Consider the following 15,725-nt stretch of genomic DNA (forward strand, 5'->3'; position numbering starts at 1 on the left):
TGCACCTTTATGGTATCCACCTTGTCTTTGGGTCTGTGAATCTGACTGATGGAGTCGTCTTTCCTCAGGCGATGGCTCTGCACTGCGTTTTTTAGATGTTTCTGCAAAACAAAAGAGTAAGTAATCAATGCTGCAACAAAGAGACAAGAGTGCCTGATTCAGTCATGTCAAGCGATAATGCAAAATAGATGCTGAAAATGACCATCTTGTCAAGGTTATTACTTGGTTTCTTTTCTGTTTTTCATAAAAATCTTCATCACAACTGAATGAAAGTCTACACAATCATAACTACAAAAGGTTTTTCAACTTGTTATTTTTAGCCCTCTCCCCGTGCCTTAGTGCCTGTGTTTTGTGATACAAAAGGATATTTTAGTGAACTTAGTTTTAGCAAACCGGGCGAGGTATGTGGAGATGAGGAATATTTGAGATGCAACAGTACAAGGGAATCATCAAAGTCAAAATAATTTATCCATCCATCCATCCATCCATTTTCTTAGCCGCTTATCCTCACTAGGGTCGCGGGACAAAATAATTTAATTCATGTAATTAGATTTTTTTTTAATTTAATGCATCTTGCTGACTATCTAGTCGTTCTAATTTCAAAACAATTCTTACCATAGGAGATCATGTAAAGTGAAAAAAAATATTTTGGGCTAAAAATATATCTCCATCATAAAACTCTACAACTCTCCATTCGTACTCACATTCACGCCAACAGGCAATTTAGAGTCTTCAATCAACCTTCCATGCATGTTTTTGGGATGTGGGAGGAAACCGGAGTGCCCGGAGAAAACCCAGGCAGACATGGGAAGAACATGCAAACTCCGGATTTGAACCCCGGTCCTCAGAACTATGAGCCAGATGTGCTAACCAGTTGTGTGGTGTCGGGAGAGTGCAGGTGTCGTTTCAGTACGTCAGTGTGAGATGCCCTGGCCCTCCACCCTGCCTAACCCCCAAGATTTTAATGCATTGCACACACTCATCCCCTTTCGTTTAATGCAGTACATACACCTACAGTGGGGCAAAAAAGTATTTAGTCAGCCACCAATTGTGCACGTTCTCCCACTTAAAACGATGAGAGAGGCCAGTAATTTTCATCATAGGTATACCTCACCTATGAGAGACAAAATGAGTAGAAAAAAAATCCAGTAGATCACACTGTCTGATTTTTAAAGAATTTATTAGCAAATTATGGTGGAAAATAAGTATTTGGTCAATACTTTGTTTTATATTATTATTATATTTATATTATATTTATATTATATATTATTCATTTGTTAACCAGTGTATTTAATGAACCACTGATATTTGTTAGGACACCTATTAATTGATCGAGGGGATCTTTTATGCCACCTATTGCCCTCACAATCGCTTCGTGATGCCAGCACATCCACTGAAAAAAAGATGTGCATCGGTTGCATATGATTAAAATGTGTTTAAATTGACATAATTTACCCCTTCTCCTAAAAAAAAACATTTTTTTTTCAGTGTGTGTGTTCTCTCCTGTATATTAAAATAATAAATTGAGTAATCAAAAAGGAGTCAAAGTTTTTGATATCCTCTTTGATATGCTGATGTGCTTCTATTTGAATTCAAAAGATTTATTACAAATACCACACATACAACATTTACTCATGAAACTTTATCTCACAGGGCTGAGTGAAGGTTACTGTATGAACACATTTGTTATGAGTTCTAAAAATACATCATATTAACCTTGTGGGGTGATCAGAGTCAACCACATGTCCTCCCATCACCCCTGAGAGAGCAGCCTCACCCATGATCGCAGCGATTCTCTCCTCGAACGGGGTGAGGCCCTACGCGCCGGTTCTTCTGCCTTTGTTTGGCCACACTTTGGCGGTGGGCAGATGTTCTCCACTTCACATCCACCTTAATGTCTGACCACTTCTTTTTTAGTTCAGCATGTGCGCCTATTCTGTCTCCACAGCATTGACAGCCGCACACGCGCTGTCCCATTCACTCCTCTTTTGCGTGTTGTTAACGCCGTAGGACAGCGTGCAAAAGAGGATTTTCTTGCGTGCCTCCACTTCATTGAGCAACTTCATATTCAGAAAAAATATTTTTCTTCATTACCTTGCTCATTTTCCTATTTTTCTGATCATGCAGAGATCGGCATCTTAGGTGCAGGGTTCATTTAAATATGATATGCATATTCAAATTGGCGTGGACAGGGAGGAGTCGGCTACTCCAACATGTGCGCTCATTTCCACATTGATTTGAATGTACGAAGGAAATGTGCTTGGATTCATGAGTACACAGAGTTTCATACATCTGAATATTTTTGGGCGTACGACGTTTTCTGGATTTGATCGTACGCCGTGTTTTTGGAGGAAATCCACGCAAGTCTTTTCACATGAGGCCCCTGGTCCCTTCTCAGAAAAACAGCCCCCAAAGCATGATGTTTCCATCCACATGCTTCACAGTAGGTATGGTGTTCTTTGGATGCAACTCAGCATTCTTTCTCCTCCAAACAAGACAAGTTGATTTTTTAACAAAAAGTTCTATTTTGGTTTCATCTGACCATATGACATTCTCCCAATCCTCTTCTGGATCATCCAAATGCTCTCTAGCAAACTTCAGACGGGCCTTTACATGTACTGGGTTAAGCAGGGGGACACGTCTGGCGCTGCAGGATTTGAGTCCATGGCGGCGTAGTGTGTTACCGATGGTAGCCTTTGTTACTTTGGGCCCAGCTCTCTGCAGGCCATTCACTAGGTCTCCCCGTGTGGTTGTGGGATTTTTGCTCACCGTTCTTATGATCATTTTGACCCCACGGGGTGAGATCTTGCATGGAGCATGGAGGGAGATTATCAGTGGTCTTGTCTGTCTTCCATTTTCTCATAATTGCTCCCACAATTGAATTCTTCACACCAAGATGCTTACCTGTTACAGAGTCAGTCTTCCCTGCCTGGTGCAGGTCACAATTTTTTTTCTGGTGTCCTTTGACAGCTCTTTGGCCTTGGCCATAATGGAGTTTGGAATGTGACTGTTTGAGGTTGTGGGCAAGTGTCTTTTATACTGATAATGAGTTCAAACAGGTGCCATTAATACAGGTAATGAGTGGTGTTACAGGTCTGTCAGAGCCAGAAATCTTGCTTGTTTGTAGGTGGCCAAATACTTATTTTCCCCCATAATTTGCTAATAAATTCTTTAAAAATCAGACAATGTAATTTTCTGGATTTGTTTTTCTCATTTTGTCTCTCCTAGGTGGGCATACCTATGATAAAAATTACAGACCTCTCTCATCTTTTTAAACGGGAGAACTTGCAAAATTGGTGGCTGACTAAATACTTCACCCCCCCCCCCCCCCCCCCACTGTACTGTATCTTTGGAAGGCAGCAGGTTTTTTGGGGGTGGGAGGGGTGGGTGGTGTTGGCTGCAGGGCAGCAGTGCCTGGCAGCCCACCACACTTCAGTTGTACAGCCGGGTCTACGACCCTTGTCCTGCATGCTTCCCCTCTTGTCCCTGTCCTATATTGTCCTGTCCTTCCCTCACAGGGTATAGCACTACTGACCCATACAACACTCGAATCCAATGTGTCATTGCACTAGGTATATAATGCTTTATTTTCCTCAACTTGTTTACAGCTCGTGCTGTTTTTTGTTTTCTTTTCCTAAATTATTAACTTTTCACTCACTCTCCATTGTTTTTTCTGTCATTCCCCTTTAAAGTCTTTGTTCTGTTCGACTGAACGACTGTAAGCTTCTCCAGCTCAACGTTTCACATGCCATCTGCCAGTGGATTTACAGCTTTCTGACGGGCAGGACACAGCAGGTCAGGCTGGGGGAGGCCACCTCATCTACACGCAGCATCAGCACTGGGGCGCCCCAAGGTTGCGTCCTCTCTCCGCTGCTCTTCTCTCTCTACACGAACGACTGCACCTCAGCGAACCCGACACCACTGTCATCGGCCTCATCAAGGACGGTGACGAGTCTGCATATCGACAGGAAGCAGAGCGGCTGGAGCTGTGGTGCGGCCGATACAACCTGGAGCTGAACACGCTCAAGACTGTAGAGATGATCGTGGACTTCAGGAGGCATCCTTCGCCACAGCTGCCCCTCACGTTGTCCAGCTGCCTTGTGTCAACCGTCGAGACCTTTAAGTTCCTGGGAATTACAATCTCTCAGGACCTGAAGTGGGCAACCAACATCAACTTCGTCCTCAAAAAGGCCCAGTAGAGGATGTACTTCCTGCGGCTTCTGAGAAAGCACGGCCTGCCACCAGAGCTGCTGAGACAGTTCTACACAGCGGTCATCTAATCAGTCCTCTGTTCTTCCATCACAGTCTGGTTTGGTGCTGCTACAAAAAAGGACAAACTCCGACTGCAACGGACAATCAAAACTGCTGAAAGGATTGTCGGTACCCCCCTACCCACCATTGAGGACTTGCACGCTGCCAGAACTAAGACAAGGGCATGCAAAATCCTCTCGGACCCTCCCCACCCCGGTCACCAGCTCTTCCAGCTCCTTCCCTCAGGTAGGCGCTACCGATCAATGCAAACTAGAACTAGTAGACATTCCAACAGCTTCTTCCCTCTTGCGATCAACTTCTTAAACACCTAACCTATAATTCCATTACAACAAGCTGGCAATTTTTTGACTTGAGTTCGTTGTCACATTTCTGTGGGGCCAATTATGTATTACTCGTGCACTCACTGTAGTTGTCTCGCCATGCTGCACTATTTGCATATACTGGCCACTCATGCCAGAGTAGCATCTGCTCCATTTGCACACTGATTGAGGAGTATCTGTAACATTTGCACAACCAACATTGTCCCAGATTATCGCACTACTCGTCACTTTAAACCGCATACAATCCTTGGAGTCTCAGCGCCCTTTGCACAATGGTCATTGCACCGGACTATTGCAATATTAGTCATTCAAACTGCTCTAAGTGCTAGAGGACTCTTTTTGCACAATTGTTTTTTGTCAATGTCTTTATGTCTCCAAAGTGTTCTGTAAATTGAGTTCTGTTGTACTAGAGCGGCTCCAACTACCGGAGACAAATTCCTTGTGTGTTTTGGACATACTTGTCAAATAAAGATGATTCTGATTCTGATTCACAATAAATAACCAGCACAATAGATAGAAACCACAATGGCAGCTTAAAAAGTCCACTGTGACAGTAAAACTGCGCAAAAGGGATACAGAGCTTCCTTTCTCCTTGACCCAACAGCCGAACAGGACAAAAAGAAAAGAAAAAAGTGAAAAAAATACATCTTGAACATGCTTCCCGTTGAACTCCTTACGCCATCGTCGGCAGGTCACGGACCCCTTTGTTACCCTCCAGTATCTGGAGATGCATGCCTTGCAGTAGTGGCAGGCTCCTGGAGAAGGTTACAGCAAATAGCAGGTCAGGGTTAATGCTGCCTTTAGTGGATAGTGGCATTGACGGTGGTGCAGTAGCAGCCATGGTGAAGGAACCCTTTTTCTAAGCTGAAAAAGACAGAATGAGAGACAGAAAGAGATTTTATTTTTGATCTGATTTGTTACAGGAAATAAAAGGGCTAACAAAAATACCAAGAGTATGTGCTTAAATTTTGGATAAATCTTAAGATAACACAACAAGGAGTGCATCTTTGTAATATAAATAATATTTATGTGCTTACACTATAGGTGACAACTGAAATGGAATCAGGAGATGAGCCTTGACTCCCTCAAATGTTTTATTTAGGTTTTTTAGTTGCCCAAAGTCCACCAGAAACCAGTGGAATAAAACATACAAACAATACAAACAGTAATTCAGGACATACAGGATCATAGCGATTGTTGATGCGTCAAGTGACTTACCCTGTCAATAGTTTTGAAGACATCCATCCATTTTCTGTACCGCTTATCCCCACTAGGGTCGCGGGGATGCTGGAGCTTATCCCAGCTATCTTTGTGCGAGAGGCAGGGTACACCCTGAACTGGTCGCCAGCCAATCGCAGGGTACATATAAACAAACAACCATTCACACCTACGGACAATTTAGTGTCTTCAATTAACCTACCACGAATGTTTTTTGGGATGTGGAAGAAAACCGGAGTACCCGGAGAAAACCTACGCAGGCATGGAGAGAAAGTGCAAACTCCACACAGGCGGGGCTGGGATTTGAACCCCGGACCTCAGAACTATGAGGCAGGTGTGCTAATCAATCATCCACCATGCCGCCAGTTTGGGGAGATTTAAAGTCAAAACACTTTGAAGTTCTTCAGTTTAATTAGCTGATCGATCCACAGCAGCGCACCCATAGATCTGAATAGAAGGCTGGGTACGTTAGGGTGCTGTAGCAGTCCCGCCAAGCTTCCTGCCGATGTGACAGCCACATTGGTGGGGGCAACTTTACCATCAAGAGCAATGCATGTACATTGAAAAATCATCTTTTGGGGTTATTTGGGAAACTATGCATCTGCACGGCTTGTCCGGGATGAGTGGAACAGCCTGTGAGGCACACAACCAGACATTTTGCCAAAAATCACCAAAAATCTGCTTAAAAAGGCCCAAAACTGTTTGAGGCTAATCTAAGGCAATGCCGAGAATAGAAGCAACATGGCAGCCATAAACCATGTGACGTAGATTTTACCATTGTGGAGCAGTGCGGTGAGTTCAAAGAGTGTCCAGACTTTGGTATCTACCTATTGTTAAAATCTGTCAGCGCATTTTGCTGGGGGGTATGCAAAGTGCACTGTAAGTACGCTGACACTGGCACTCCTGTGATAGGCCCATTTGGGTGTCATTCAAGTTCCTGTTGTCATTTTTGTGTTGTGTTTTTTTACCCTTTTTCACTTTATTGCATCTTTTACTCGATTGTTGTGCTCTCAAATCTTTTTCATTATATACTTTACATGATTAAAAACATCAGTCTCACACAGGTTTACCCACATATATTCTTATTTCATTTATTTTAAAAGCCCTCAAGAGAAAATTCCCCTGGCACTCTGCAGAGTATTGTTGTGTTGCACACACTGAGGACCAGATCACCCACATGCAGGCACACAAGGGGAGATGAAAGGTGGCATTTAAACAGTGCTGTACCTCTTGGGTTAGTGGCGTTTCAAGACCAATGTTACAGAGGGGACCTGCCTGGGGCCATGTATGATTTTTGTCAGAAAGAAAAATTCAACCTGCTTCTAGCTAATATTAGATAACCTTACCACAATACAAAACCAAGCAAGCCTGCAACGATAGCCCATTTTATTTATTGAGCAGGTTGCTGACATGTTGGATATTTCTCACCATAGCTATTTGTCTATAGTTCAAATTAAATAGGAAAAAAATGATATTTCCATAAAGACAAATAACAACGAGGAGGACATCATGAAAGAGCCAGATGATGGAGCTGGAGCGATGCAAGTTGATATGCCACGTGAGAGCCAGGACTTGGAAGACACTGGTTTTAATAGAGAGAGGACAAAGAGCAGGAAAGAGAGACAGATGAAGAACCTGAGTCTGAGAGTGAGGAGGCTGAGAGTGAGATACAAGCAGAGTGTGAGGCACAAACAGAGAGTATACAGTTTTTAAAGGGTGATTTTTTTGTTTTTATTACGAAAAATAAAATATTCAAAGTTACCTGGCCCTGTGTGAAAACATAATGTCCCATTAAACCTAATAACTGATTGGGTCACCCTCAGCAGCAATAACTAAAATCAAGCGTTTTCTATTACTGGCAATGAGTCTTTCATATCTCTGTGGAGATATTTTGGCCCACTCTTCCTTGCGGAATTGTTTCAATTCAGCAACAGTGGAGGATTTTCGAGCATTAACGGCATTTTTAACGTCATGTCATAGAATTTCAACTGGATTAAAGTCCAGACTTTGACTAGGCCACTCCAAAATCTTATTTTTTAAAGCCAATCAGAAATGCTTCCATCAATCACAGAAGGTCATCCAAGTCCTCAAGGAGTTAAGCAGTCCCAGACAATCACACCACCACCACCATGTTTGACTGATTGTATGATGTTATTTTTCTGAAGTGTTGTGTTATATTTACGCCAGATGTAACGAGAGACATACCTTCCAAAAAGTTAAACTTTCCTCTCGTGAGTCCATAGAATATTCTCCCAAAAGTCTTCAGGCTCATCCAGATTTTTTTTTTTTAAGTAAGATGACCCTTTACAGTGGGCACAAAAAGTATTCAGACCCCCTTAAATGTTTCACTCTTTGTTATATTGCAGCCATTTGCTAAAATCATTTAAGTTAATTTTTTCCACTCATTAATGTACACACAGCACCCCATATTGACATTAACAGAATTGTTGAATTTTTTTCAGATTTATTAGAAAAGAAAAATGTCACACAGCCATAAGTATTCAGACCCTCAGTATTTAGTAGAAGCACCCTTTTGAGTTAATACGCCATGAGTCTTTTTGGGAATGATGATCCAGTTTTTTGCACCTAGATTTGGGTATCATCTGCCATTCCTCCTTACAGATCCTCTCCAACTATGCTCCCATCTCCCGACTGCATCTCTGGAGCTCAGCCACAGTGATCTTTGGGTTCTTCTTTACCTCTCTCACTAGGGCTCTTCTCCCCAAATTGCTCAGTTTGGCCGGACGGCCAGCTCTAGGAAGGGTTCTGGTCCTCCCAAACGTCTTCCATTTAAGGATTATGGAGGCCACTGTGCTCTTAGGACCCTTAAGTGCAGCAGACATTTTTTTGGAACCTTGGCCAGATCTGTGCCTTGCCACAATTCTGTCTCTGAGCTCTTCAGGCAGTTCCTTTGACCTCATAATTCTCATTTGCTCTGACATGCACTGTGAGCTGTAAGGTCTTATATAGACAGGTGTGTGGCTTTCCTAATCAGGTCCAATCAGTATAATCAAACACAGCTGGACTCCAATGAAGGTGTAGAACCATTTTAAGGATGATCAAAAGAAATGAACAGCACCAGAGTTAAATATATGAGTGTCACAGAAAAGGGTCTGAATACTTATGGCTGTGTGAAATTTCAGTTTTTCTTTTTTAATAAATCTGCAAAAAATTCAACAATTTCTTTTTTTTCTGTCAATATGGCAAGCGAGGCCAGATTTGAACCTGGGTCCTCAGAACTGTGAGACAGATGTGCTAACCAGTCGTCCACCATGCTGCCCCTTGTAAATCCTTTGAGATAATAGTAATAATAATTAATAATTATTAATAATGATTGGATTTTTTTTTTAAGCAGTAAATTTCATAATAACACAAATCTTGAAGCTATTCAGTCATAGACTACTCAAATAAAATGATGGGAAGTCATTATCACAAGTCAGTCATACCATTGGAATATGGAGGAAGATGGAGAAACAGGAGGAGTGCTACAGAGTTGTCAGGTTCGTTACTTGCACCCTTATTCTCTTTACAGATGAGAGCAGGTTTACATTGAGAAATTGTGATAGACAAGAGAATCTAAAGATTGTGAAGAACATTCTGCTGCTACAACATAGATTAGCTTGTCCAGTTTGACGGTGAATCAATGAAGGTCTGGGAAGCCATATCCTTAGGGGGCTGCACAGTCCCAAAACTAGCCAGAGGTACACTGACTGCTGTTCGGTAGTATGATGAGATCATTTTACTGGAGCAGTGGGACCTTCCTCTTGTGGCTGGGGTGACAACAGTGTTGATGCTATTGACTGGCTCTTTGCCCAGACCTGAATACAATCGAGCCCCTCAAGGACATATATTGTTTCATCTACCACATTCACACCCCACGAGAGATTTTGCAAGAGCTGACTGACCTGATGCCTCCATGTTCAATTTAAGATCCCTCTGGAGACCATCTCATCACCAGGAACATTCACAGGCACGTGTAAGTCATAAACCTGACTGTGTCCAATTATGAGTTGTCTTGGGGCAATTCACAGAGGTTGGAGCCGCCTTTGAATTTGAGTATGATTCTGAATCCAGTCCAGGTTTTCCCTTCATTGTTTTGTTCTCAACCAAATACTGTAGGTCTTTGTCAATATGTTGAAAAAATGAATGACAACAAAATAAAAAATATAAAGTCCTGCATTAAAGATTTAGGACTCACTCTTTATTGGCCCTGCCTTAGAACGAAAGGAAAAAAAGTGTGGTATGGAATCAAAGCATCCCACGCGATTGTTTACCCACCATCCAATTAGAAAACTTTACACACTGTCAGTCCCTTTAATCAATTCTTTGTAATGAGTGAAGAACTAAGTGCCCTCATCTGTCTTGGAAGTTGAGGCTGCAACAAGGTCAAGTTTTTCCTCCATTGACAGTTGCATAAGAAACCTGTTTGACATTTCTCAATTTTGATTCCCTCAGTAAATAGTAGCAGAAGTATACATTGGATTTTGTGGCTGTGTGACAACTCTAAGAAGACATCCAGGAAGATTTATGCACTCATATCAGTCACCAGCAGTGGTCAGAACCCACGATTAAATGTAAGTATGAATGCAGTGTCAGTTTGGCTTTACACGGATTTATACTAGCAGTGGTATAAAGTATGAAGCAGCAAAAAAGATTAAAATCACCTTTGTTGAGTGGATTGCTCTGCACCAGCACGCTTTAAACTTGCCCACCACAATTCAGAGAACTGATAGTGATCAAATTTTTTTTTGCAAGGACATACTTCCCATACTGCATGCAGGTCAAGCCAGGGTATCTGTCAGCTTTGACTGCAAATTGATTCAGTACACATAGAGAAAGGTCGGGGATGGCTCTTATAATTGAAAGAATAAATTGAGGTGGAGAGCCATGATGCCCCAATCAATACAAGGACAGCTCATGTTGCTGAGACAAGCATTATTGTATCATTAAATACCACTTGCATGACACAAAGATCACTTGGGCTAATCAGTCTGGGTGAGAAAAGCAAAAGACAACAGCTCAAAAACAAGACCCCTGGAGGCATGACCTGACATTCTGCTATCAAATTCTCGAAACCTAATTTTAGTAGGTCAAATGGCTCTCAAGCTGGTCAAAGTCTTCCTTTTTTATGTCAAACTTCTTTTGATGGAAGCTCCTTATCTGAATTATCATTAGTTAACGATCTACAGGTCTTATGTCTCATAAAACCAAGTCGCTCTGATTGAATGACTTCCTTTCCTTATATGAATGCTGAGAATGTTTGCTCATGGGTTTAGTCTGATTTTGTTTCATCTGTTTAAGGTACAAATACAATAGCCCCAGCTGTGTAAATGTCAAAATGACCCTCAAACCCCATCAAACTGTCATGGTCTGTGTTTTGGTTTGGGTTGTGTTTAGTTTTGTTCCATGTTTTCCTGTGTTCCATGTTTGTCGTGTGCTCATTAAGTTGTTGTGTCCACCTGTTCTCGTCTACTTTGTCGACCAATCAGCTCTCTCCAGCCACACGTGTCTTGTCCAGGTGTTCCTCGTTGTCTCGTCAATTTGTTTGTATTTAGTTCCCTGGTTTCTTTCAGTTCTTGTCGGTTCATTGTCGTTGTCACAGGTCTTGCCATGTCATAGTCGCCAGTTGTTTTTATCATTGTGATTAAATATTATTATTTTGAGATTCCCGCACTCCTGCCTTGCCTCCCTGCTGCCCTGCAATTGGGTCCACCATGTTCTTGCCTTGTGTTCCTCGCCTTCGCCCTAACCACGTACATGACAGAATGAACCGACCAGAACAGGACCCAGCGGGAAGAACATGGCGTCAGCCTGGACACCACCAAACTGCCTCCCACCGTTCTCAGCCTGCCATCCATACCTACCCTCCTCCAGTAAGTCCTATCGTTCAGTCTTTTCTGTCCTTTTCCTCTGGTCCCCCCACTTGTCCTAGTTATTCATCATGCCCTACTATTTTACATCCACGTTTCTTTAGATTCTGATTTTTCTGATTGTGAAGATGGCCCCGATTTAGTTAACCTCCTGTCTGATTCTGACTCTGACACAGATTTAGATTTTTCTGGTTCCTTCCCTAGTTTATCCCGTCCTCGTCCGTTTTTGTCACGTCTCCCCATTTCTAACCCCAGTGAGTCCAAATCCTTTCCCTCAGACCTTTTCTTGGGCACCCGTTTGGCCATCTACCCGGGACCGCCGCGTGGTGGCCAACGGAGGCGCCCAAGTAAAGGTCAAATTTTGCCCCCTCGTTTTTTTTCCCCTGTTCACAAGTCACTTAATTTTTCACCTGTTCCCACACGTTGTTCCACGGCTCCAATTAAGTCACGTCTAGTCAAACCTGCCCCCAAGCCACCATGTTCAGTACCAGCCATTTTTCCTAGTTCACCTTCCCGAGACCTTGTGCACTCTTCCACTCCCGTACCCTCTACTCCCAAACCTCAATGGCGGCAGGCTGAGGAAGCGACTGCAGCGCCCGTTCCGGCTCCTCGGCAGCTGCGCCAGGCTCCCGTTCCGGCTCCTCGGCAGCTGCGCCAGGCTCCCATTCCGGCTCCTCGGCAGCTGCGCCAGGCTCCCGTTCCGGCTCCTCGGCAGCTGCGCCAGGCTCACGTTCCGGCTCCTCGGAAGCTGCGCCAGGCTCCCGCTCCGGCGGCGCTCGTCCACCGGCCGCCACCCGTTCCCGCTCCGGCGGCGCTCGTCCAGTGGCCGCCACCCGTTCCTGCTCCGGCGGCGCTCGTCCAGCGGCCGCCACCCGTCCTTGCTCCGGCGGCGCTCGTCCAGCGGCCGCCACCCGTCCTTGCTCCGGCGGCGCTCGTCCAGCGGCCGCCACCCGTCCTTGCTCCGGCGGCGCTCGTCCAGCGGCCGCCACCCGTCCTTGCTCCGGCGGCGTTCGTCCAGCGGCCGCCACCCGACCCGCTCCGGCGGCGTTCGTCCAGCGGCCGCCACCCGACCCGCTCCGGCGGTGTTCGTCCAGCGGCCGCCACCCAACCCTATTGCCTGGCCCCTGCATTACCATTGGGTTCGGCACCGTGGCCATCCGCCTGAATGGCCCTGTAAAGACCCTGGCGCTTGGCGTCCTGGACGACCTCCTGAACCGCTCAGCCAAGCACCTCACCTCGGGTGGCCTGGATGGCCACCAGACTGACCTGACGGGTGGACTCTGTACCCTCCTCCAGGCCCCCTTCCGCCCACCCTGCGTTGGTGACTTTTTGGTTGTTGTTTGGGGAACGTCTGGGATCCGTTCCTTTAGAGGGGGGTTACCGTCATGGTCTGTGTTTTGGTTTGGGTTGTGTTTAGTTTTGTTCCATGTTTTCCTGTGTTCCATGTTTGTCGTGTGCTCATTAGGTTGTTGTGTCCACCTGTTCTCGTCTACTTTGTGTCGACCAATCAGCTCTCTCCAGCCACTCGTCTTGTGCAGGTGTTCCTTGTTGTCTCGTCAATGTGTTTGTATTTAGTTCCCTGGTTTCTTTCACTTCTTGTCGGTTCATTGTCGTTGTCACATGTCTTGCCATGTCATAGTCTCCAGTTGTTTTTATCATTGATTAAATATTATTATTTTGAGATTCCCGCACTCCTGCCTTGCTTCCCTGCAATTGGGTCCACCATGTTCTTGCCTTGCGTTCCTCGCCTTCGCCCTAACCACGTACGTGACACAAATCACACTTTCTTTCCACAATCACACTGCTCTCTGTTGCAGCTGCATATGAAGTAAATACCCTCTGGCACAAAGTGTAATATTATTTCCCCAAAATGTCTTTTTTCCACCCATATTTCAAACACAAAAGGTTAAAGTTGTGTATCATAATTCAGAACACGAATTTTTTTTAAAAAAACCTGCAATGTTGGTGACCGTAAACAAAAGTGCACTATCAAAATGTTAAAACAATCAGCCCAACATATGATCTTTCATGTGTCTGCTTGATGCTCCAACTGGAAATAACAATGTAGAACTACAGTACTTTAGGTAGCTATGGGACTTACTGAGATGGCTTTTAAGTATGTACGTGCCTTTATATGTAAACACAGTGACACAGTTTAAACAATCAGTAGCTCTTGCTCAGATGACTAAAGATGGATTAAAATTATGTGACCTCTTTATAGCAGACAAGTCATCTTTTTGGGATCCCAAAAAAAACAAATGTGCCCGGAATTTTTAGTCACTGTGCATGCAGTTATTGGACGGTCAACTATTTCATTTAAGACTGGCCTTGTTGTGTGAGATCAGATTTATACGCGGGAAGTTGAGTTATTTGTTTTGTTTTAAGGCCAAACATTGACTGGAAAGGATACAATTATTTTCCCAAAAGTAATTTTCAGGTTAGCCTATGCTCCTTGCCGTAGGCTAACTTTCATTTTGCAAGCAAGACAAATGTCTCCCTGAAGGCAGCTATCTTTCCTTTGAGACTTCCCAACTAACATTTTGTAAATGACCTGATTTTAGTTTGACAGTACGTCAATGAATGTTTACTTTAAAGATAATAAATAGAATAAAAATAATAAACAGGATAAGACCAATAATACCAAAATAAATTGATAGAATGTGTAAAAAAACACAAATTAATAAAACGTGCAATTAAATTGCAGTAATGTTGCAAAAGAAAATGCAAAAATGTGAATAAAATGATAAATTAATCCATCCATTTTCTTAGCTGCTTCTCCTCACTAGGGTCGCAGGCGTGCTGGAGCCTATTCCAGCTATCATCGGGCAGGAGCCGGGGTACACCCTGAACTGGTTGCCAGCCAATCGCAGGGCACATACAAACAAACAACCATTCCCACCCACATTCACACCTACGGGCAATTTAAAGTTGTTAATGAACCTACCACGCATGTTTTTGGGATGTGGGAAGAAACCGGAGTGCCCGGAGAAAACCCACGCAGGCACGGGGAAAACATGCAAACTCCACACAGGCGGGGCCGGGGATTGAACCCCGGTCCTCAGAACTGTGAGCCAGACGCTCTAACCGGTCGCCAAACATGATAAATTAATCCATCCATCAATTTTCTGAGCCGCTTCTCCTCACTCGGGTCGAGGGCGTGCTGGAGCCTATCCCAGCTGTCATCGGGCAGGAGGCGGGGTACACCCTGAACTGGTTGCCAACCAATCGCAGATGATAAGTTAATATACAAGATATTTAAAATAAGCACTACACTCAAAAGGTGGGTCAGTTCCACCGCCATAGGTCTGAGTTCCGACTCTAGGTATAACTAAAAGGGTGGTACCAGAACACCTGACGGTCCGTAAGGATTGATATAGATCAGAGAAGATCAGCTAAATAAGAGAGCCCAAGACCATGAAATGTATAAATTTGTAAAAGAACCTTAAAATCAAAACACACAGGGTGCAATTACAGAGCATAATGTGCTATCTCTTTCTGGTTCTCATCCACAAAAGGGCTGCTTAATTCTGCAGGAATTGTAAATTACTAGTATTGCTTTTAGGAAGACCAGAGAATAGAGCTTTGCAGTAATCATTGACGCTGCGCATTACATACATTAGTGTTAGTGTCTTTTTTTAGTGAGAGAGAGAGAGGGAGAGAGAGAGAAACAGGCAGACTCTGGCAATGTTATTATGTTCTTAAGGTAGTATACCTATACCAATTTACACTGTGTTATTGAAGTGTGCGATGAAATTTAACTCGGAGACAAATATTTCGGCCAGTTTTTTAACTTTGATGTAGTTAAAAAGAAAGTTGGCATAATTTTCTCTCTCTCTGAGCTTCAGGACTGATAACTAAAACTTTGCACATTTTTCTATGTATGTAAGTGGATTTTGCTGGCAAGCTACTCATCAAGCAATTTTCACTTCATAAAAAAGAAAACTATATACCCTGGTATTGAATACAATTACAACGGCTTGCTTGGCATCAAAATAATGTTATATGGTGCATGAAATGTGGGCTGTTTAAAAGTTTGGAAATAACT

General features: G+C 43.7%; 2 protein-coding genes across 11 annotated transcripts in view; one reads left to right on the forward strand and one right to left on the reverse strand.

Moving 5' to 3' along the window:
• Window positions 1-15,725, reverse strand: part of flt4 (fms related receptor tyrosine kinase 4) — an 87,522-nt gene that overhangs the window by 71,571 nt on the left and 226 nt on the right. For 2 of the 10 annotated variants that reach the window (XM_061786663.1, XM_061786654.1), the window contains exons 2-3: window positions 5,270-5,456; window positions 6-101 (exon numbers count right to left, since the gene is read on the reverse strand). The gene's annotated coding sequence lies outside the window, so the exon portion shown is untranslated. Of the gene's footprint in view, window positions 1-5; window positions 102-3,658; window positions 4,396-5,237; window positions 5,457-5,810; window positions 5,956-15,725 lie in introns of those variants that run through there. The other 8 variants (XM_061786658.1, XM_061786657.1, XM_061786656.1 and 5 more) reach the window with 8 other exon arrangements.
• Window positions 6,131-15,709, forward strand: LOC133484319 (uncharacterized). The gene is made up of 2 exons (XM_061786673.1): window positions 6,131-11,683; window positions 12,255-15,709. The coding sequence occupies exons 1-2, from the start codon at window positions 11,525-11,527 to the stop codon at window positions 12,843-12,845; spliced, it is 750 nt and encodes a 249-aa protein (XP_061642657.1). The 5' UTR covers window positions 6,131-11,524; the 3' UTR covers window positions 12,846-15,709.

The sequence above is a fragment of the Phyllopteryx taeniolatus genome, chromosome 10 (genome assembly GCF_024500385.1).
Source record: "Phyllopteryx taeniolatus isolate TA_2022b chromosome 10, UOR_Ptae_1.2, whole genome shotgun sequence".
In the NCBI taxonomy this organism is placed as follows: domain Eukaryota; kingdom Metazoa; phylum Chordata; class Actinopteri; order Syngnathiformes; family Syngnathidae; genus Phyllopteryx; species Phyllopteryx taeniolatus.